Source organism: Gossypium hirsutum, chromosome A11, assembly GCF_007990345.1.
Source record: "Gossypium hirsutum isolate 1008001.06 chromosome A11, Gossypium_hirsutum_v2.1, whole genome shotgun sequence".
NCBI classification, from domain to species: domain Eukaryota; kingdom Viridiplantae; phylum Streptophyta; class Magnoliopsida; order Malvales; family Malvaceae; genus Gossypium; species Gossypium hirsutum.
In genome coordinates this window covers 5,573,423-5,595,936 of record NC_053434.1, presented here as the reverse complement: position 1 = coordinate 5,595,936, position 22,514 = coordinate 5,573,423, and the positions used below count along the sequence as shown (strand labels likewise).

At 33.1% G+C, this 22,514-nt stretch overlaps 6 protein-coding genes across 7 annotated transcripts; 3 read left to right on the top strand and 3 right to left on the bottom strand.

Moving 5' to 3' along the window:
* Positions 1-842: 842 nt before the first annotated feature.
* LOC107924009 (NAC domain-containing protein 82-like) lies at positions 843-2,739 on the bottom strand. Of its 2 annotated transcripts, XM_016854257.2 has the most exons (2): positions 2,586-2,739; positions 843-2,351 (listed from the first exon to the last, which is right to left on the bottom strand). In XM_016854257.2, exon 2 carries the CDS (start codon positions 2,054-2,056, stop codon positions 1,010-1,012), a length of 1,047 nt encoding a protein of 348 aa, XP_016709746.1. In that variant the 5' UTR covers positions 2,057-2,351; positions 2,586-2,739; the 3' UTR covers positions 843-1,009.
* Positions 2,740-4,780: 2,041 nt separating this feature from the next.
* LOC107923531 (peroxidase 72-like) lies at positions 4,781-5,436 on the bottom strand. The gene has a single exon (XM_041080753.1). It carries the CDS (start codon positions 5,302-5,304, stop codon positions 4,888-4,890), a length of 417 nt encoding a protein of 138 aa, XP_040936687.1. The 5' UTR covers positions 5,305-5,436; the 3' UTR covers positions 4,781-4,887.
* LOC121203289 (peroxidase 72-like) lies at positions 5,332-6,097 on the bottom strand. The gene is made up of 3 exons (XM_041081610.1): positions 5,891-6,097; positions 5,608-5,799; positions 5,332-5,532 (listed from the first exon to the last, which is right to left on the bottom strand). Exons 1-3 carry the CDS (start codon positions 6,095-6,097, stop codon positions 5,332-5,334), a joined length of 600 nt encoding a protein of 199 aa, XP_040937544.1.
* A 4,157-nt stretch (positions 6,098-10,254) lies between these two features.
* LOC107924008 (alcohol dehydrogenase 1) lies at positions 10,255-12,674 on the top strand. Its single transcript, XM_016854256.2, has 10 exons — positions 10,255-10,409; positions 10,536-10,672; positions 10,771-10,817; positions 10,898-11,223; positions 11,314-11,396; positions 11,585-11,660; positions 11,757-11,818; positions 11,909-12,004; positions 12,125-12,286; positions 12,411-12,674. The coding sequence occupies exons 1-10, from the start codon at positions 10,367-10,369 to the stop codon at positions 12,525-12,527; spliced, it is 1,149 nt and encodes a 382-aa protein (XP_016709745.1). The 5' UTR covers positions 10,255-10,366; the 3' UTR covers positions 12,528-12,674.
* Positions 12,675-13,220: 546 nt separating this feature from the next.
* LOC107924007 (alcohol dehydrogenase 1) lies at positions 13,221-16,185 on the top strand. The gene is made up of 10 exons (XM_041080752.1): positions 13,221-13,594; positions 13,726-13,862; positions 13,966-14,012; positions 14,270-14,595; positions 14,685-14,767; positions 15,046-15,121; positions 15,213-15,274; positions 15,362-15,457; positions 15,576-15,737; positions 15,916-16,185. Exons 1-10 carry the CDS (start codon positions 13,375-13,377, stop codon positions 16,030-16,032), a joined length of 1,326 nt encoding a protein of 441 aa, XP_040936686.1. The 5' UTR covers positions 13,221-13,374; the 3' UTR covers positions 16,033-16,185.
* Positions 16,186-17,156: 971 nt separating this feature from the next.
* Positions 17,157-20,028, top strand: LOC107924037 (probable pectinesterase/pectinesterase inhibitor 51). Its single transcript, XM_041080751.1, has 2 exons — positions 17,157-18,794; positions 19,090-20,028. The coding sequence occupies exons 1-2, from the start codon at positions 17,753-17,755 to the stop codon at positions 19,773-19,775; spliced, it is 1,728 nt and encodes a 575-aa protein (XP_040936685.1). The 5' UTR covers positions 17,157-17,752; the 3' UTR covers positions 19,776-20,028.
* Positions 20,029-22,514: the final 2,486 nt, after the last annotated feature.

Sequence of the window (22,514 nt, the reverse complement as noted above, 5' to 3'; positions counted from 1 at the left end):
ACAATTAAAATTAATTAATTGTGCTGAAAGTAAAAATTTTAAATAGTCATCAAAGTAAAGGAGTTTGCACAAAAATTCAAATATAGTGTGTTGATCATAATTTTAACAAAATTGGGATTAAGTTGTGTAAATCATTTAATCATACTAATTAATTAGGCTTGATTTTGTATGCAAATCAAGCGAATTGATTTTGTTCAGTTGAGCCTAAATTTGATAGAAACGCAAATTTTGTATTTGAAGTTAACTACTTGCTATCAGTTTCAAGTAAAACTAACGTATTTACGGCAGATTCATGGAATGAAACAACATAAAATCACATGACTGGTTTATGTTTTTCATCATTGTTAGGCGAAACTAACAACATGAGGACCCTGTTTTTCTCTTTTGTGCCTTTCCTTTCGCAATAGTAATAGAAAACTAATGAACACACCAAGGGGGAAAGAAAATACAAATTTAACAAACTAATAATTCATTTTATATACGTACCAAGACTGCCTACTTATGATTGATTCCTATCCAAATAGCCATGGGAATTGGGAAATATTTCTACAAAAAAATTTATATCAATTTAAATCACCACACACTGCAGGTTAAAACTGACACTCCATTGGAGAAAAAGTATTTAAACTGATATGAATGCTGCTGCCCTTCTATCTCAAACCAAACACTTGCTGATAATAACACTGGTAAACCCAACAGTAGCAGCAGCATTCATTCCTTTGAGATACCTTTCCTTTCATATGTGCTTTTATACTTTTTCTTCAATGGATTGTAGTTTGTACCTGCAACCTTATGATTCCTAGAGCAACAGTCAGAAAATTCATAATACTGGAACATTTAAATTCACAAATAATATGCCAGACATTCCATTAAAGAAAATGTATAGAGAGCACAACATGATAATCAAACAGAAACAAGTCAATGACACTGGTAAACCAAACAACAGCATTTATTCCTAAGAAGTCTACAAACATTGCTACCAGTTCCAATAGTTGAAACAATTACTTTATTAAAAAGGATAAGACCAGTTATTTGAATTGTCGACATCAGTAAAAGAGGCCAACAAATTTGAAATATCGTCCTCATCAGAAACAGGAGTATCCTTGAAGGAAGAATCAGTTGCATTGCCCCTCCTCTGACCTTCATGTGTACCAAATGCATCCTCTTCAAAGAAGTACTCCAACATAGATAACATGTTATCATTCGATTCTTGATCTTGAGGAACCAGAGCAGGTTGAGGCACCTCCAACAATGTAGGAACATCCTCAGCAACAGCGACCACTTGAACTTCAGGGGCATCCGGGCATGTAGGGGCAGCATAAGCATTAGTATCAATGGCAGTGGTGACATTAACATCGCCATTAGTATGACCCATCATCGATGGTTGTGTACACCACCCACTTGACTCAACAGAAGGCCCAACACATACACTCTCGGGGACACAGGAGCTATTATCACCACCAACAGCTACTGTAGACAGGCCGCAAAGGGAACCAGCACCAGGCAAATCTGCCTGCTCGTCGTCACTCCACTCCTCTTCCTTGAATGGGGCTCCGTATTGGGAACCATTTCTTGGGCCCAGACCATCCTTCTTGAAAACAACATAAAGCATATACATATCTTGAACAGGCCCTCTGTCAGCCAATATTTTTTCTTCAAGCCTATACTCATGCATAACCCAGTCTGTTCGGTCACCACGTGGAGCTTTACCTTTGTGAAATACCAAGGTTTTGATCATTCCAACAACTTCGTCATTGTACTTCACGGGCCGATCCTTTCCCGTGGCTTTCCAGTAGCCGAATATAGTAGCTCGATTCACCCTATCCCCTCTAGCATATTTCTTCTCGATGGGACAATAGAAGTACCATTTAAGATCCCCAGTCTTCATACAGGACATATCAGGCAAGTCCCAGGGAGCAAACTTATAAACATCAACTTTAGCAATCACATTCAACAAGAGCTTTTGGCCTAATACTTTTCTTTTCAAATAATACATAACAAGTTCTACATCGGTGGGGTGAAATCGAAACCCCGGGGGTAATGCGTTTTTCCCCATCAGAAAAATCCAAAACTTGGAGTCTCAGTATCCAATAACAAACAAATATGGCTCACGAGAAAATGAACAACAAAATTTGTGATTCCGCTTCTTCAAGTAAAGCAGCAGAATCAAATCGTATAATCAAAACAAAAAACCTGACGCGTAAAAAACAGGCCAAGTCCAATGCCAAAAGAAAATCTTTTGTGAAAAATACCTCAATCTCCCACGGTTCGTAAACCCCAGATCAGAACCAAAAACAGAAGGCGGCTGTTCCCAATTGAGCTCAAAATTCATTTGGTGTGCAATGTAAAGCCTGTTTTCAATATCAAGGCTCCCATGTCATTAAAAGATCATCGACCATAACAATAAGTACATTCAATTTTTTGTTTAAAAAAGAAAACCTAGATCCAATTAAAAAGAAAACCCTAAATTGAAAAATCAAGGAAGACCGAAACTAACAGATCAAAGCAAAGACCTTCGATTAATGCTTATTTGTAGAAACAAGAATTATTATGAAATAGAAGAAGTGAAAACCCTAGAATTTTACCCGTAGAGAAGAGAGCCGCGAGCGAGAGAGAGCACCGAGGGAGATTGAGTCAACAGCCAATAACTGAAAGCAACAAAAAGTAGGGTGAATATTACGCACAGTGCCCTGTCTTTTATAATCCCAACTTTTTGCTACGATTTTTTTTTTTAAATTCCGAAATAAATTCTCTTTTATTCGTATCTTTATCTGATTTGTAATTAATTGAAGTTTGATACGATTTTACTTTAATTATATGCTTCATTTAACGCCTTCTACATATTACAACCACTTAAATAATTAACTCAAATTTTAAATCAATTAATTAATTAACAAATAAATCTTAAAAAATCCAATTAAAGATGGCAACACATAACTCCACCTCCCACTAACTTAATATTAATTTTTTATTTATTTATCTTCATCAAACATATACCCTTTCACCCAACTTGATATGCTGATAATTTTTTTTTATCAAAATACAACAGTAATTTTAATTTATTATTATTTTAATGATGCTATTAATTGTTTTCGGGGTATAATTACGTTAGAGTAAATCTTAATATAAAATTTATTCTCATATATTTTAAATTAGAAGTGTTCATTGATTGGGTCGAGTCAGACCTAATCAAAATCTTAGACCCATTAGTTAGACTTAGCTTGACTCAAATAAAAATACTAAAATTTAATCCCGGTCTAACCCTCCCGTATATATATATTTAAATATAATACATAAAAAAAATTAAAATAAATGTTTCTCAAAAATTTGAAAATATATCAAAAAAATGTATACTTAAATAACACTAAGATATGTGTAACTTAATAAGCAAATATATTTAAAATAGAAACCAAATTAATAATAAAACAAGAGTTATATAATATTTAAACATTAACAACAAAACAGTAGCATCATAATAATGAGATGATAGCAAAATAATGAGAAAACAATAAAAAACAGAAAAAAATTATAGACTTTTTCTTTTTGCAAATTTTGGCTCGGGTCAAAAAAACTTTACTCGAGGCCTGACTTGTTTTCTAAATAGGCCTTATTTTTTCCCAAAACTCATTTTTCAGACCTATATTTTTACTAAACCTTCTCACTTTTTAAACGAGCCTTCGAGTTAGACCCAGTAACCTAGTCTATGAATAAATATATTTTAAACTAATATCGTATATGAATGAATTGTTTGGTCATTATCTTAAAGTGAGACGGGCTATTTTTTAAACTTGACCTCGATCTAATCTAATTAATTAAAAAATTAAATACATCTTGACCCATTCTAAAATCCGATTTAAAAAAAATCTATTAAATCAAATTGGATCCGAATTCTTTTGATATCCCCAAATTTGAAAATCTCAAACATGCATAACTTGATCTGCGTAGGCTTACGTACAACCAATGATGTTAGGTTTAAGTTTAGTAGGACCGATGATATTGTTCTTAACGATGTTTTATCCCATTGATTAAATGAAATTGCAATTGGCTTATTTATTCCAAAAAAAATTGCCGAGTCTTGTTAAAAAATTTTCAGGTCTCAACTTAAAGATTGAGTCCATGCTTCTTTGACACGTGCAACTATTTAAAAAAATTAATTTTAATATATAAGTATATTTTTAGGTATAGATCATTTTTTTATTAAAAAAAGTTTAATCAAGAATTTGTATAATACTTCTTTTAATGACAGTGATGAATTTTGAGATTAAGTTTTTAAGTTTCAGGAGAGTTTAGTAAAATTTTTCAAAATTTTAAGAGTTTGGTGAGAAAATTTTAAATAAAAATTGGGATCCAATTAAATTTTTTTTGTAAAATTAATAATAAATTTTAAAAGTTTTAATTGATTTTTTAAAAATTTAAAGATATAATGTGAGTTTTCAAAATTTTAAAAAGCGTCTAAGTAAAATTTTTTAAAAGCTTAAAAAGAGAAATGAAAATTTTTAATAATTTTAATTAAAACTTTCTAAAAAGAAAAATCAAATTCTTCAAAAATTTTGTGTGACCAAGGCCTCCTCCTAGCCTACCAGTCTGCCTCTGTTCAGTGACCAAACTAGTAGTTTGTATATAATATATAATAAGTTCATAGATCTTACACTGAGTGATTTGACAACACCTCACTAATTAACCCAAAAGTTATTTTTTAGTAAAAGTCAAAAATAAAAAATGCTTTCGGGACTTCCCCAAACAGCAACAGGGAACAAAGAAAGGGACAATCGTTGGCCCAGCACACACAAATGAAATTCTTTTATTAATTAATTCAAAACAAGGAAATCAAAATAACATAACAAACAGGGATACAAACTTTATTCATATAATTTTCACTTCATGATTTTAAGCATTAATTTTCCTGTAATCCTGTCTGATCTCACCCCTATACCCTGTCAACGGTGAAATATTCCACATCTTAATCATGGACTTAGCGAATTGCTGAAAGAAGAGTTCCTGGTTATAAGCATATGTCTCCACTAACTCCCTTGATTCACCATTCTTTGTGAACAAAACTTCGTCAGAGTTCAACAGTCCCTTGTTAGCCATTAAGTTCTTGAAGTAGTTGTTGTCGAACTTTATGGGGCTAACAAAATCTAAGAAAAACAGGTTCTGGTCGCCGCCTGATCTTGGACAGTTCCGGCGCAGTTGAGAAGCATTCCATTGCCTGATTGGTTGTATAGTCTCTGCCTGAAACTGGCGCATCGGGAATTTCCTATTGTGTGGCTCCCTGCATGATATATATATGGGCAACTTGGTCATATATTTTCAGAGTTTTGCCTTTCTTGGTTATTTGCAGAACGTGAAAGAACTATATAGCTTACCAGAAAGTGCAACAACATCAACAATGTCTAGGCCTTGTAGCTTAAACTTGGTGAGAATTGTTTGGAATGTGTTGTTTGGAGCAGGGATGTTGTTGTTAAAGCCACTCAAGCTTGCACCTCTGGCATCCCTTCTTCCAAGAGGGACTTCCCAGCTTGGCCCACCTGTCTGCAAATCCAAAAAAACATGTTACCATGGGGTCAATTTCAATGACAAGACAAGGCTATAACCAAAACAACATACGAGAACGGTAGAATCTCTAGCAGCCAAAGCCATAAAATCAGCACATGACACTGTATGAGGACACTCTTTCTCCATTGCAGCTTTGATCTTATCTATCACTTCGAATCCTCTAGCTGAGTTCCTGTTTGGATTCGACCTCCTTTCGCTGATAATACTCCCGCTGCTGTCCAACAAAATCGATGCATCACAGCCCTGAAAACAATGAATTGAATATATCCATATTAGACACACTAGTCTTTTATTCGACACTTTGCTATTGGTTTGGTGAGGTTGAATAAGTTACCTTAACAAAGCAATCGTGGAAGTGCAGCCTAAGCAATGAAGCAGCCATGCGAGGTTCCTTTGCAACAGCTTTGGCAACAACGTTTCTCACAATCTCTTGAGCTCTGGGACATGAATGATCGTAAAACTGAGGGTACAGGAATCTTCCAATTATATTGGAAGCAAGGCCAAGGGCAAGAAGAGTAATAGCTATTATAGAACAAACCATAATGTTTTTTGTTTTTTGGTCCATTTTTTTACTTTCGTATAGTTGAACTGGAAACAGCAGAAATAGGAAGAGAAAACGCTGTTATGATGAGAGCTTTCAAAGAGGGTAATGGGTATATATAAGGGAGATTTGGTTCAAAGAGATAACATGACATTAGGTAACTAGCTTTGCAAAAAGCAGGAAAAAGATGCAGAAAGGTTGGAGTTGGTAGCTAATTGCCCACATTTGCTTGCCCAGTATAATTATCTAACAGGAACCAAGTTGTAATTTCTGTTTCACACCCATCTAATTTAGTTTCAAGTCAAAAGTTTAAATATTTTTAATGTGTAAATTTCTAAAATATGTTTTTAATTTGCTACAATCCAACTTTAATTCTTTGGGTAAACTATCAAATTAGTCACTTTTATTTATTTCATATTACATTTTAATTACTTATGTTTAAAATGTTACGTTTTAATCACTTACATTAACATGTTATAACATGTTAATATAAGTGATTAAAACGTAACATTTTAGTCATTGAGCTGTTAATTGATATTTTTGATATATTTAATGGTGTAATGGTAAGCTGACGTGACATATTAAATTATCATTTCAAACAAAATTTTAGGTTAAATTATACAATTGGTCCCCATATTTTTTCATTTTGAGCAATTTAATTTTTTTATGTTCTTTTAACTTTCCTTTGTTTTTTTTTTCTTTATTTTTCATTCTCTTCTGCTTCTCCCTTTGTTTTCCTCCCTTCTTCATCTTTTTAACGTGTTTTTTTCTCTGTGTTCCATTTGTCAAAACTAAAGAGGAAGAAGAAAAGAAAAATAAAGAAATAAAATGAAAAAAATTAAACTATATAATTTAACCTAACATTTTTGTTTGAAATGATAATTTAACGTACCATGTCAGCTTACCGTTACGTCGTTAATGGCAATTAACAGCTCAGTGATAAAATATTACAACACGTTAATATAAGTGACTAAAATGTAACATGTCAAACATAAGTGACTAAAATGTAATCTAAGGTAAACAAAAGTGACTATTTTGACAGTTTACCCTAATTATTTTTATTTGATATTTCTTATTTAAATATTTAGATAAGTGTTGAATGCGATAGTTAAATTGTATTCTTAATATGAAAACTTAAATTTAAATTTTAATTCCAAAAAATAAATATCTTTCCCTACTCTTACCGGGATTTTTTTTCCACATCCTCTAGATTTTATTTGATCTCATAAAATTGTTGGGTGGAATCAAATTGTATAATTTTACGACAGTAAAAAGTATAATTTTATTATTTTAATTGTCTATATTTTTATATTTTTTTAAGATTAAATCAATTTTTTAATCATTTTTAAAGGGTAAAAGTATAATTTTATCATTATTAATTTAAAATTTTATAAATTATAAAGGGCTTAAATGAAAATTTTTCCAAGAGGGACGGCCCTACCCCCGGCTCCGGCATAAAGTGTGATTCGATTTTTACTGTAATTGTATACTTCATTTAGTGCCTTTTCTTGTTTTCATAAAGAATACAAGCACTTTTGTAACACCCGAAAACTCAAAGCTATATCTTACTTCAACCCAATTCAATATGTCACAAATTTTTTAATATTTTGTTGATAAAAATAGAAACACTTTAATAATTAAGTGACTAATTTACTCAAAAAAATATTAATTAAAATAATTAAGTAGGTACCTAATTATTAAAAATGAGATATTAAAATTATCTTTTTTAACATTTTTCAAAATTATCTAAAATAATATGAAATATTATATTAAAAAGGTTAAAACTAAAAAATAAATAACATTTTGAAAGTCAACTTTTACATTTATCTGAAAAATATAATTATATTTCATACTTAATTTTTATTAATTTACTAAACATTTTTTGAATATAGTTTTGTACTATTTAATATTTAATTTTTCGTAGTTTAAATATAAAAGATTTGTTTTCATATTATTATAGAAGAAAAGCTTAATATAAATTAAACATAAAAAAAGAATTTGGTTGGATTCAATTAATTTTAGTGTAAATCCAAAATTGAACTGAACAAAATACACTCAGACATTATAGTATTGACATAATTTTTAGAAGTTGATTATTTAAATCTATTTTATTTCATGGGTTAAAATTTTATATTAAGATATCTAATTTTAATAGTATTAAAATTTATTGGTTTTGAAGAATTAGAAGAAATATTGGGAGATGTAATGTTGAGTAAGCTGAATTATGGGCTATCTATGGTGGTCTTTAATTTATATGAGAAGCAAAATGGATAAATGTTATCGTAGAGATAAGTTGTGTTCTTTCTATTGAATCCATTCAGAGTAGATTTTAAAGTCAACTGAATAGGGATTTAGTTATAAGAAGTAATGAATTGTGTCGAAGATAATGGAGGGTAATTATCCAATATGTCTCAAGGAGGCTAATACAATTGCACATGCTCTTGCCAGATCAATGATGCAATTCCTTGTCAATCCACCTGCTTTTCAAGAGATACCTTTAGTGATAGCGAGTCAATTACGAAGAGATAATTTTTCCCTTTAATTTAGTATGCTATGATTAATGTGTAATTGTTATTATTTTATAAAAATATATATATTTTACTTCGTGGGTTCAAAAGTGTTTGAGATATACATTATTAGTTAGGAGTATAGATTTAAAGCTAAAGCCTAAGAGATTTAGAGCTACATTTATTTTTTTTAAAGTTGTATTATTACGAATAGAGTATATTAATTCACACGCATATATAGTTAAGTATTACGGGGTTAGATAAGATGACAATGATTTCTTCCACCTTAATCAGTGGTCAAGGGTTCGATCCTAGTTCTAGGTATAGAGTAACTTTAAAACTTGTAGCTAACGTCTATCCCATTAATAGGCCTATAGAACACAAAGGATTATCACTAAATTCGCTCTAATGGATTAATCACGAAAGATTGTTATCAATTTCGACATAACACTATTTATAAAATTAATTTTTTTTAGTTGCAATATCAAATATTAATCAATTTACAAATATAATTAAGTTGGTTTTAAATTTCATTTATTTATTTTAATAGAATTTTAATATATAAATAAAATCTTATTTGATCAAACAATTTGCATTTCAATTTAAAGCTAAAACTTAACACTACAAAATATATGCATTAATATTCAATATTTAGGTATTTTCATTTAACTAGTAGTTAAAAATCACTAAAAGGAGTTTGAATTTCATTATTATTATTTTTTAAAAGGATTAAAATTTTTTATTTCTGTAATATTTTTAATTATGTTAGACGATTTAAATAATGTACATTACACTAATTTCTTAAAATAAAAAAAATTATTTAAAAAATAAAATTAACATATAAAATCATATGCAATATCTGCTATATTCTAATTTATTACTTAAGTCAAATATAATGTTATATTACATCGAAATATTTTTTAAAGTGTATTTATTGATTTCTCAAAATAATTATATTTTACACAAACCTGTAAAATAATATTAATAGATTTAAAATTAACAAAATTTAAAATTCAAAATATAAAAAATGAAGAAACTAAAATTTTAAAATTAAAATTTAATAAAAAAGTAGAAGAGCTTATTTCATATTTAAACCAATATAAAAATAAGTAAACTTCTGGATTCAATGGTGGACATGAGATGGCCACCGCAATCACCAAAGTAAATAAAGTTTAATACTTTTAATGATACATGGAACATAATAGTTTAAATGAAGGCTTTGCTCAGGCATGACAGGATCCGTATAGAAAATGAAAAATCAAACTGCGTTAGAGTTTGGACCACCAGGTGTTGTTCAAAAAAGGAAGAAGACAAGACACCCAGCCAGGCGTCGCCTCCGCTCACATTAACTTTCCCCTCAGCTTAAAGTTGCCTACTTGCCATGCTATTAATTATTTATTTTTTTACTAAATTATAGATAAAAATTTAAAAATTATAATAGGTTTGATATTCGGAATTATTTTTAATTTAAAAATTTTGGTTGATTAATTAACATTGGTATAATTCTTTTGTTAAAATTGTTGCGTGAGATTTTAAAATTAAAAAATATTCACTTAATAATTATATAATAAAAAAATATATTGTAAAGGAGGCGGTTAACTTGGCGGTATCTTCCAATTCATGAACTTTATAAATCTCTGTATCATATAAGTACCCCAGTGAAAGCAGGCTTCTTTCAAGTGTAAAACTCCAGTCCCATCGATTTTCTTTTATAAGAGAAGGCTAAAAAACAACTTTACTAGTATTTTTTTTCATAGTAAATATGTCAGCCCGAAGCACTGCTGGTCAGGTCATTCGTTGCAAAGGTTCATTTGTTTCTGTTTTCTCCATTTATCTTTTCCCTTTGATTCTGGTTTCTTACTTAAGAGTTTATGTGCAATTGTATATTTTTATTTATTTAAAAAAATGGAATACTTTGCAACTGTAACTAGCTGCGGTGGCATGGGAGGCCGGGAGGCCACTGGTGATTGAAGAAGTGGAGGTGGCACCACCGCAAGCAATGGAGGTTCGTCTGAAGATACTCTTCACCTCTCTCTGCCACACTGATGTTTACTTTTGGGAAGCCAAGGTAATTTAATTAATTTATTGCCTCTCATGATTCGTTCACGTTGTGAAGCAATTAACATACTTGAAAACTAATACGATCAATCATTTGTCATCTTACAGGGCCAAACTCCGGTCTTTCCTCGCATATTTGGTCATGAAGCTGGGGGGTATGCCCTAAAGTCATATCCCATCCATTTCCCTATAAATTGAGCAACTCAATTAGATATTTTTATCCCTCTATTGACAGGGTTGTTGAGAGTGTGGGTGAGGGTGTGACAGAACTTAAGCCCGGGGACCATGTGCTTCCGGTCTTCACCGGGGAATGCGGCGACTGTCGTCACTGCAAGTCCGAGGAAAGCAACATGTGTGACCTGCTAAGGATCAACACTGATCGAGGGGTGATGCTTAGTGATGGCAAGACTAGGTTCTCCATTAATGGAAAACCCATATACCATTTTGTTGGTACATCCACCTTCAGTGAATACACTGTTGTGCATGTTGGTTGTGTTGCTAAAGTCAATCCCGCCGCTCCTCTTGACAAAATTTGTGTTCTCAGCTGTGGAATCTCTACAGGTCTTAAACAAAATCAATTTGTTACTTGATTTAGAATTTTCATTTTCCATTTATTCTGTTAGTTTAATGGAGTTTTAAATAATTTTCGAGGTCTTGGTGCCACCTTGAATGTTGCAAAGCCCACCAAGGGTTCAACTGTGGCCATTTTTGGACTGGGAGCAGTAGGGCTTGCTGTGAGTATCCCTTCTTTCATACTATGTTTAATCAAATTTGGACGTGAGTGTCCGACATGGTTGTATCACTTTCTTCAGAGTCTTCTCATATATATATATTGATATCAGTAAAGAGTTAAACCAACATAGTTTCCAATAATTTATTTCCCCTTTGCCCTGCGGCTGGTTGATGTGGTGTTTATAATTAGGCTGCTGAAGGGGCTAGAATTGTAGGCGCTTCTAGGATTATTGGGGTCGATCTGAATCCTAACAGATTTGAGGAAGGTAAGCTACGAATCCCAGAAGGGAGTTGTTGATTTACTGTCTTGAAAATTGAAATGATTCCTCTAATGTTCTGTTTCCTTGGTGTATTTTAAACAGCCAAGAAATTTGGATGCAATGAATTCGTGAACCCTAAAGACTATGACAAGCCAGTTCAAGAGGTTTGTGACTGAAAACCATAACTTTTGGCTGTAATGTACATTTAAATAAAGACAACACTTCATTCCCAAAATTTACTCCCTTATTTTCAGGTGCTGGCTGAAATGACAAATGGAGGAGTTGATCGAAGCGTCGAGTGCACGGGAAACATCAATGCCATGATCTCTGCATTTGAATGTGTCCACGATGTAATTCCCTTTCTTCATGCATTTTGCCTAAAACCTGACAGAAACTAGGAAGCAGAATGAAGCTAAGAATAGAGACAATAATGCTTGACACATTGGGCTATGTTTTCTGTTTTTATGCAGGGATGGGGTGTGGCCGTACTCGTTGGTGTTCCGAACAAAGATGATGCTTTTAAAACACATCCCGTGAATTTTCTGAACGAGAGGACTCTGAAAGGTACCTTCTTTGGCAACTACAAGCCCCGGTCCGACCTTCCTTCAGTTGTGGAGAAGTACATAAACAAAGTAAGCTACATCATTCCTTCCTAAAAACTCTGGACAATTATGCAGCTAGCAATTGGATGGCTACTTAGAACATTCATTTCTGTAATTCGTTATGAACTCAGAAAGAGTAATGTGATACATGCAGGAGCTTGAGCTGGAGAAATTTATAACGCATGAAGTGGCATTCTCAGATATAAACAAGGCTTTCGATTACATGCTTGCTGGGGAGGGCATCCGCTGTCTTATTCGCATGGATACTTGAAACCTATCAAACTTCATTTGTAATCATCATCGATCATACATATCTTAATGTTGTTTCCCTTTTTCATGCTCTGTATACTATATGAGACAGTACCACCACGCTTCTGTTCCTTTGCCTTGATGAATCATCAAACTACAATTCCATTTCTGTTCAATTAATCAATTGATAAAGATTTAAAATATATTTTTCAAGTTTAATAAGTCAACTCCTAACCTATTTTAGGACGGGATATACAAGTATTTTTTTTATATGTAAATTTTGGTAATTTTGATTTAATGTGTAATATTATATATGAATTTTAATGTTATAAATTTTTATATATAAATTTGATTTGGTTTAATTTTCATAAATTTTGAATAATGATATTGAATTAAAATTATTTATATTGATATATTATATACAAATAAGAATATTAACTAAATATAAAAAATATATATGTATTTGTTTTTTTAGATATATGCAATTGAATAAAATTAAATATATAAATATATAATTTGATAAAGCAATTGATATGCTTAAAATTTTATAGAGCGCATGGTTGAAAAAGTCTAGATAGTAAGTTCTGGGTATGGTCAGGCTTGACAGGGACTCAGTCGACAGGGGTACGTAAGATCACCACGTGTCCGGCCGAAAACGGTAAAAGGCAGATATTTCGAAAACAAGCGTCTGATCACTTTTAGCTGAAGGTAAAGTTACCCACTTGCCTCAACCCGTCGAATCAATCTACTAAAATACTAACATATTCACGAACCCATGTTCGGGAAAACAAATAAATTTTAGGCGTCGTTTGCTTTGTGGATCAAAAGAAAAACAGCGTTTTCCTTGGGTGAATTCTTGCTTCCAGTTCATGAACTCAATGTATATGTCTCTTACAAATGCCCCGTCAAAGCAGGCTTCTTTGACGTGTAAAAATATCAGTCCCCTCGATTCTTACTTTAAGAGATGCCAAGCTTCTAAACCCCAATTTACTAGAATATTTTTCCAGGTTTCCAAAAGGAAAAAACGGATAGTTTGCCAAGTAAATATGTCTGCCCAAAGCACTGCTGGTCAGGTCATTCGTTGCAAAGGTACATCTTCATTCTGGATTTTTACTTGAGTGTTTAGGGTTTTATCATCATACTTTGATGCTTCGTTTTTGAGGAAAACCATTTGTCATTTTATATGCTTTTTCTTTGAAATACATTGCAACTGCATGTAGCTGCGGTGGCATGGGAAGCCGGGAAGCCACTAGTGATTGAAGAAGTGGAGGTGGCACCACCACAAGAAATGGAGGTTCGTCTGAAGATCCTCTTCACCTCTCTCTGCCACACTGATGTTTACTTTTGGGAAGCCAAGGTATTTTAGTTAAATGCCTCCTCATGATGCATTCTCGTTGTAAAGCAATACTCATTACTCGCATACTTGGAAACTAATATTGTTCAGCATTGTCATCTTTCAGGGCCAAACTTCATTATTCCCTCGTATATTTGGTCATGAAGCTGGGGGGTATGCTCAATACTATTTTTTTTTTCCTTTTTTCATTTTTAGTACATCTATCATCAATGAGTCCAACAGTCAAACTCTTATCCGATCCATTTCCATATAAATTCAGCAAGGCATATTTTTTACATTGAACAGCATCTGCATGGGATCTATGTCAGATTGGTCGGATCTGTTGAACCTAGATATAAATGGCCATATCTGTATCCATTTAGTGTGGTAACCAGATATTTTTATCACTCTATTGACTATTTTGTTTACAGGATTGTTGAGAGTGTGGGTGAGGGTGTGACACACCTTAAACCCGGTGACCATGTGCTTCCGGTCTTCACTGGGGAATGCGGCAACTGTCGTCATTGCAAGTCCAAGGAAAGCAACATGTGTGACCTGCTAAGGATCAACACTGACCGAGGGGTGATGCTTAGTGATGGCAAGACCAGGTTCTCCATTAATGGAAAACCCATCTACCATTTCGTTGGCACATCCACCTTCAGTGAATACACTGTTGCTCATGTTGGCAGTGTTGCCAAAATCAATCCCGCCGCTCCTCTTGACAAAGTTTGTATTCTCAGCTGTGGCATCTCTACAGGTCTTAAAGAGAATCAATTGTTACTTGATTTAAAATTTTCATTTTCCATTTAATCTGTTAGTTTAATGGAGCTTTAAATAATTTTCGAGGTCTTGGTGCCACCTTGAATGTTGCAAAGCCCACCAAAGGTTCAACTGTGGCCATTTTTGGACTGGGAGCAGTAGGCCTCGCTGTGAGTATCCCTTCTTCCATACAATTGAGCAGAGTATCGTATATGGGATGTGTTCCACATGGTTCTGATCAGTTTTCTCGAAGTTACTTTTTTTAAAATGTATATGGAGGAATTTTTGGAGGCTATATTCTTAGCTTCATGTGTCCAATGCCATTCTTGGACATAGAAATTTCAAGAAAAATAATATAGCGTGGGAACATAATAAGTTTCGTACTTTTTTTCCTCGCCCCTGCTGCTGCTAACTTGGATAACATTGTTGATGTGGTGTTTATAATTAGGCTGCTGAAGGGGCTAGCATTGCAGGCGCTTCTAGGATTATTGGGGTTGATCTGAATCCCAACAGATTTGAGGAAGGTAAGTTAAAAACCCCAGAAGGGAATTTGTTGATTTATTGTCTTTAAAATGCTTCGTCTAATGTTCAGTTTCCTTGGTGTATCTTAAACAGCTAAGAAATTTGGTTGCACTGAATTCGTCAACCCGAAAGACCATAACAAGCCGGTTCAAGAGGTTTGTGAAAACCATAACAATTGGTTTCAAGGTAAAACTAAATGAAGACAACGCTTCATTCTCAAAATTTTACTCCCTTATTTTCAGGTGCTTGCTGAAATGACAAATGGGGGAGTTGATCGAAGCGTCGAGTGTACTGGAAACATTAATGCCATGATCTCTGCATTTGAATGTGTTCACGATGTAATTCCCTTTCTTCATGCATTTGCCTAATCTTGATAGAAACTCTGAAGTACAACGAAGCAAATAACAGAAATTCTGATGTTTGACACATTTAGCTATGTTTTTGGTTTTTGTGCAGGGATGGGGTGTTGCGGTACTCGTCGGTGTTCCAAACAGAGATGATGCATTTAAAACACATCCCGTGAATTTTTTGAATGAGAGGACTCTGAAAGGAACCTTCTTTGGCAACTACAAGCCCCGGTCCGACCTTCCTTCGGTGGTGGAAAAGTATATGAACAAAGTAAGCTACATCGTTCCTTCCTAGAACTTCTTGACAAATATGGCGCTAGCTAAACTTTGAATCTTAATTACTAGAATATAATACCAAATCTGAGTTAAAGCATGTTGTCCACCAATTCTAACATGTTGGATGGCTACTTAGAACATTCATGTTTGTAATTTCTTTGTGATGCATGTAGGAGCTTGAGCTAGAGAAATTTATAACGCAGCAAGTGGCATTCCGGGATATAAACAAGGCCTTCGATTACATGCTTGCTGGGGAGGGCATCCGCTGTATCATTCGCATGGATGCTTGAAAATTTGTAAACCCTTAATAAAGAAATGTGAATAAATTGAGCAATCAATGCGTTACCCTTTTCATGCTTTGTATATTCATGTGACGGTACCCACCACGCCTTGTGTTGATTTGCTTTGATGTATCATCAAACTACAATTCCATTTCTGTTTTATTTATCCTCTCTCAAATCATTTCCTATATATTCATCGGCTGAGTTATGCATAGGACTGAAAGGTTATCTAAAATTTTAGAAGACTCGGATAAAAAAATTAGGCTCGAAAAATGTGTTTAGTCAAAAAAAAAATTGGTCTGTTTAAAATATGAAAAGGCTCAGGTTTGAATATTTCAGGCCTGAGCTTGACTCAAATCAATCCATTTTTAAATTTATAATATTTATTTTATATATTATATAATTTATAACAAATTAAAAAAATAAACTTATGCTAAATATATAATATTACTCTTATGTAAATATTAAAATAATATTAAAATGATTATATAAAAAATTTTATTAAATAAAAAATTAAATTATTAATATTAAAATAAGATTATATAAATATTTTTTAAAAAATATTTAAAATATAATATAAGCGGCCTAAACTGAGTTTAGGTTAATTTTTTGCAGATATAAGTAAATTTGAACAAAATTTTAGGTACATATTTTGAGTCAAATTAGACTTGAACAAATATAAAATATGTTAATATTATATTTAGACCCGACTCAAATCTAATCAAACTCATCAGCACCTCTAGTAATCATTATATAAGTTTCAAAACCCTTTAAAATTATTTAAGTTTTTCACCTTTTCAATTAGAATTTAATAAGATATACATTTTTCAAAAAACTTAATAACTGTTTAATCATAAATATTTCAAACCACTAAAATAACTCTTTATCTATAATTTTTCATTAAAGATTTAAAAAATAAATTTATTTTAAAAACTATTAATGTATTGTTCATATTATTTTTTTAATCATCAAAATAACTTTAGAAAATATTTAAAAATGTATGAATAATTAAAATATGTTTCATATTTGATTTATTAATAAATTTGTAATTATCTTTCACAATAATGTAAATTTAATTAACTAGTTATCTATGTATTGCACATGATGATGAAATGAACAATAAATGTTGGAAAGACACACAAAAGAAAGAAATTATTATTAATTTCAAAGGCAAGTAAAATGAAAATCGACAACAAGACGTAAGAAATGAAAGCCGATCCCTATGGCAACTGGTGTGATGAAAGCGATACGTAAAGCAGGCAGAGTCGGGTAGGCGGTAGTATTTGAATTCAGTAAGACCCAAACCCGATTACCCAGTTTAATATATGAATCTCCCATTTGCGTTTTCTTATTTCATTCCCCTTGTTCCTTCCCTCCCCTTCCCCACGCCCATAGTTTTCCTCGTTTCCTAATCTTCATTCCATTTAGTTTCACCGCATCAAAAACAAAAGCTTTCCCTCTTTTATTTGGGATTACTTTTTCTACCCAATCATCTCGTGACTGACAGTAAATGGCCACGCCTTCCATTTCCACTTCCACTGCTTCCATTGGCAAACTTCCAAAATCTAACATGCCCTGCCCATTCCCAAGCGCCCCGTGACTCACTTTCACTCTTTTCTTCTCGTGAATTCATTCCCTTTCGTTCCAAACCAACACATATCTCCAAATTTTACCCAACTCCCAAATTCCTAATCAATTCTCCTTATCATATTTATACCCCCCCAAAACCATGTATTCATCTTCACCACCTCCTTCTCACCAGTCCCCCAAAAAACATCCCAGAAGAAATCCCTGGAATTCCACTTCTCTCCTTGTCTCACTATCCATGTCTGCTTTCCTTCTCCTTTCCCTTCTTTCCCTCTCCCATTTCTTCATCTTCTCTTCTTCCAGTCATCACCCACCTCATAACTCCCCTGTTTACGCCTCTGAGTCCTCTCAAATCCGCCTTGCTTGCAAATCCACTCGCTTCCCACAACCCTGCGAATCCTCCCTTTCGCGATCCTCTCTTCTCCCTCCTAAATCGACCTCCCTCCAATTCATCCAATCCGCCATTTCCGTCTCTTCCGATAACCTCAAAACCGGGCAATCCATGGTGAAATCCATCCTCGACTCCTCCAAAGGCAACCTCAACCGCTCCAACGCCGCCGCCATCTGTCTCAACATCCTTTCTAATTCTGATTACCGCATAAGATCGACCAATGACGCTCTGGCACGTGGCAAGATCAAGGACGCTCGTGCATGGATGAGCGCGGCCTTTTGCTACCAATACGATTGTTGGAGCGCGCTCAAGTACGTAAATGACACCAAATTGGTCGGTGAAACGATGGCGTTTTTGGACTCTTTAACGCAACACAGCAGCAACGCGTTGAGCATGATGGTCGCCTACGATAATTACGGGGAGGACATAGCCGCGTGGGTCCCTCCCAAGACGGAACGGGACGGGTTCTACGAGAACGGGTCGGGTGGGACGGAGCTGGGGTTTAACGGGGGTTTACCGTCAAACTTGAAGACGGACGTAACGGTGTGTAAAGACGGGAGCGGAGGGTGTTACAAGACAGTGCAAGAGGCCGTCAACACAGCACCGGCAAATGCAGAGAGTACACGCCGTTTCGTGATATATATAAAGGAAGGTGTGTACGAAGAAACGGTGAGGGTGCCACTGGAGAAGAAAAATGTGGTCTTTTTGGGGGATGGAATGGGTAAAACCATCATTACGGGTGCTTTAAATGCAGGGATGCCTGGACTTACCACTTATGAGACTGCTACTGTCGGTGAGTACTACTACCCTCCTCCACTACTTACGTTAAACATTTAACTTTGTTTAAGAATTCTCAGTTTTACATTTATGAATGAGCTTGATAAGATACTGCGTCTAGACTTTCATGGTTTCCCAGAGCCTATATATAGTAGTAGTACCCATAAGCCAATTTGGAGTAAAAGTCTCTGAGTTAACTCATCAAATAAGTCTTGTTCGCTTAGCTTAGCTAATCCAGAGGTGTATCCCCTTTTCTTTAGGCTGTACATATATGATTATTGCAAATGTAGATTGAGCTTTGGCTGTTGCAGGGGTTCTTGGGGATGGATTTATGGCGAGTGGGCTCACAATCCGGAACACAGCAGGCCCTGATGCCCACCAAGCAGTAGCCTTTAGATCAGATAGTGATCTTTCTGTCATTGAGAACTGTGAATTCCTAGGCAACCAAGATACTCTCTACGCTCACTCCCTCCGCCAGTTCTACAGGAAGTGCCGTATTCAGGGGAACGTGGACTTTATCTTCGGGAATTCTGCCTCGGTGTTCCAAGATTGTGAAATTTTGGTTGCTCCCCGGCAGGTAAAACCCGAAAAAGGTGAGAACAATGCTGTGACAGCTCATGGTAGAACTGATCCTGCTCAATCGACTGGTCTGGTTTTCCAGAACTGCTTGATCAACGGAACTGATGAATACATGAGATACTATTATGGCAAGCCTAAAGTGCACAAGAACTTTTTGGGAAGGCCATGGAAGGAATATTCAAGGACAGTTTTTATAAATTGTGTTATGGAAGCACTTATTAATCCAAATGGATGGATGCCATGGAAGGGTGACTTTGCATTGAAAACACTCTTCTATGGAGAATTTGGGAATTCTGGTCTTGGATCCATTCCATTGAACAGAGTTCCATGGAGTACTCAAATTCCATCCCAGCATGTACATACATTTTCAGTCCAAAATTTCATTCAAGGAGATCAATGGATTCCAACATCATCTTGATTACCCCCAGGAATCATGTTGATTACAAAGTTAAGATGATAAGAATTCCAAGAATGTAAACCCAAGGAAAGTTTAGCCAATCATAATCATATTCGTCTGTAACAAAATCTTCATTGGAGAATGTTAGTGCCTTAGCCTACGCTATTTTGTCCTTTTTATTTTTTCCTAAATTATCTGTATGTACATATTTGAAGTTTGGGTCTGTAATGGAATATGTTTCTCAAATATATAGAAAAACATCAAAAATTTAGTATTCTCATATTGCACGGTAAAATCACCAAGAAAGCCTCTTAGGGGCAGATTTCCTTTTAGCCCCGCTATTGAAAAAAAACAAATTAATCTTTATACATTTTTAAAAATATAAATTAGTTCATTTGTTAAATTTTCTGTTTAAATGAGATGATTAATTACTGATTTGATTTTTGAACTATAGTTAAATTTTATTTATTTCGAAACTCAAAAACTATGTCTTTTTACAATATTTTTTTTCCTATTTAACAAAACCAAGAAAAAAAAAATCCCATGCTTATTGAAGAACAAAATAAATAAATAAAAACTTCACTGAAGCAAAAAAAAAAAACACTAAAACTAAAAGTTTTGATTAACACTTCTAATTTTTTTATGCTTTCGTTAATATTCAATTTTATCTTCATCGCAGGACTCTAACTAAAAGGTACATAAAAATTTATTTAATGGTTGCTTTCTTCTACTTCAATGAATACTTATTTTCGCATCTCTTGATAGTGTGTAATCACTGTTATAAAATTTCGATATTTCATTTTCGTATTTCTTAGCTATTACGAACTTTGCCTTTTGAAGAATTTATTGTTTAATACCTAAGAAGCGTTACTAGGTTTAAAAATTTATGGGTTTTGAATTTTTAATATAAATTTATGATTCTAAACAATGACTCCATGAATTTTGAAATTTTATAAAATAATGTTTTAAATTTATAGGGAGAAATAAAATATAAAAAATGAAATTTTAATTCAAAATAAAACCCCAAAATCATCAATGCATCCCCCCAAAGTGGAGAAGCCGCGAATAGAGCTCCTTGCCTTCGTATTCTTCTTTGTCGCCAAAGAGATGCAAAATCGGAAGATTGTGTTTACTATAAATGTGTTGTTTCTTTGGTTTGAATGTATTTTAACAGTAATAAAGTCAATATTTTTTTGAAATTGGTGCTTTTAGAATTGTACCGAAAAGTGTTTTCAATAAGTAAGATTAGTGTCTTATTATATTAGATAGTTCTCATCAAATAGAGAATTTTATTGAAAATGAAAATATTTCTTTATTATTGAAATAGTGCTCAATATTTAAAAAAAAAACCACCACAATTAAAAAAAAAGAACTTATTTGAATGTAGGTTTTGGCTTTAATAAAATTTTATTTTATTTTAATGGAAATCTGGCAGATTTGAATTCTTAAGAAAAAAGTTAAGAGAAGATAAAAAAATCATAGCGGATTATTTTTTAAAAGTAATAACAATACTTTTTTAAAATATTTTTATTGTAATTTAAAGAATTTTTTAGAATTATTTTTAAACTTTTTAAAGTATCAAAATAAAAATTTAACTATAGTTCAAGGGATAAATTTGTAATTAACTATTAAAATAACATGTTTCATAATCCTCTTAATGGTATTTAATTGACAACTAACTAAAATGTAATAATTTGATGACGCTAGTGACTATTATATAACTTTTGAAAGTTGGGTGACCGAAATATAATTATATTTATTTTAAATTTTTTTAAATTTTTTAGAATTATTGTTAAGAATTTTTTTAAAAAATCAAAATAATATTTTAGCTATAACTTAGGGATGAAATTAGTAACTAATTATTTTAATTAATGTTCCATGTTATATAATTTTACTTTTTAAAATGTATAAAGATTAATTAATTTATTTTTAATAAAAATCGAAATGCAAAATAGAAAAACTTTCTTTGTAATTTTACTCATATTGCACACGAATTCATATATGGTACTAACATTGAACCTCGAGTAACATAGGTTTTAGCTGCCAGTACGACAAGATATGATGTCAAAGTCCATGAATGGGAGTATGACTGTGACTCACTCACATATTGGAATTGTTGTTCCAATAGGGTCGGAAGCGTGTAAATTATTGTACTAAAAAATCACACAAAGTTCAATTCCCAGGGAAGAGAGGTGGATCACATGGATCTCTTAAATACCAAGTCTTTCCTTAGACAGAATATCCCTTCTATAGTAATTTAATAGCACAATTAAATACTACTATTATACCCTCAAATATTGAAAGAAAAATAGGACAAGAAAGAACACAAGAGTTTTAACGAGGTTCGGTAAATTATACCTACGTCCTCGGGCACTAACACCAGATGATAACTTTACTATCTTCAAAATATTACAAACAAATAGAATTCCTTAAGAATTCTCAAATGGGAGAAGAGAGAAAACTAAGAGAGAAAGATTGGTTGGGATGGTTGAAATGAAAAATGAAAAGGCCTATTTATAGTTGAAGTTCAGGGACTAACTTGCAAATGGCCTAAAAAATTAGGGACCAAAATTGCAATTATCCCATTCAACTTTTCAACATTCGGTGCAACTTGCTCAACCTTTTTAACAAGTTGCTTCCTACCTTTGTTGACCTTTCAACAATCTCCACATTGAAGATTTGATTAGGATAATCACATCTTCACACACTTCCTTCAACTCCCCAAATTCGATAAAGTTATCTTTTGTAGTGCCTCTAAAT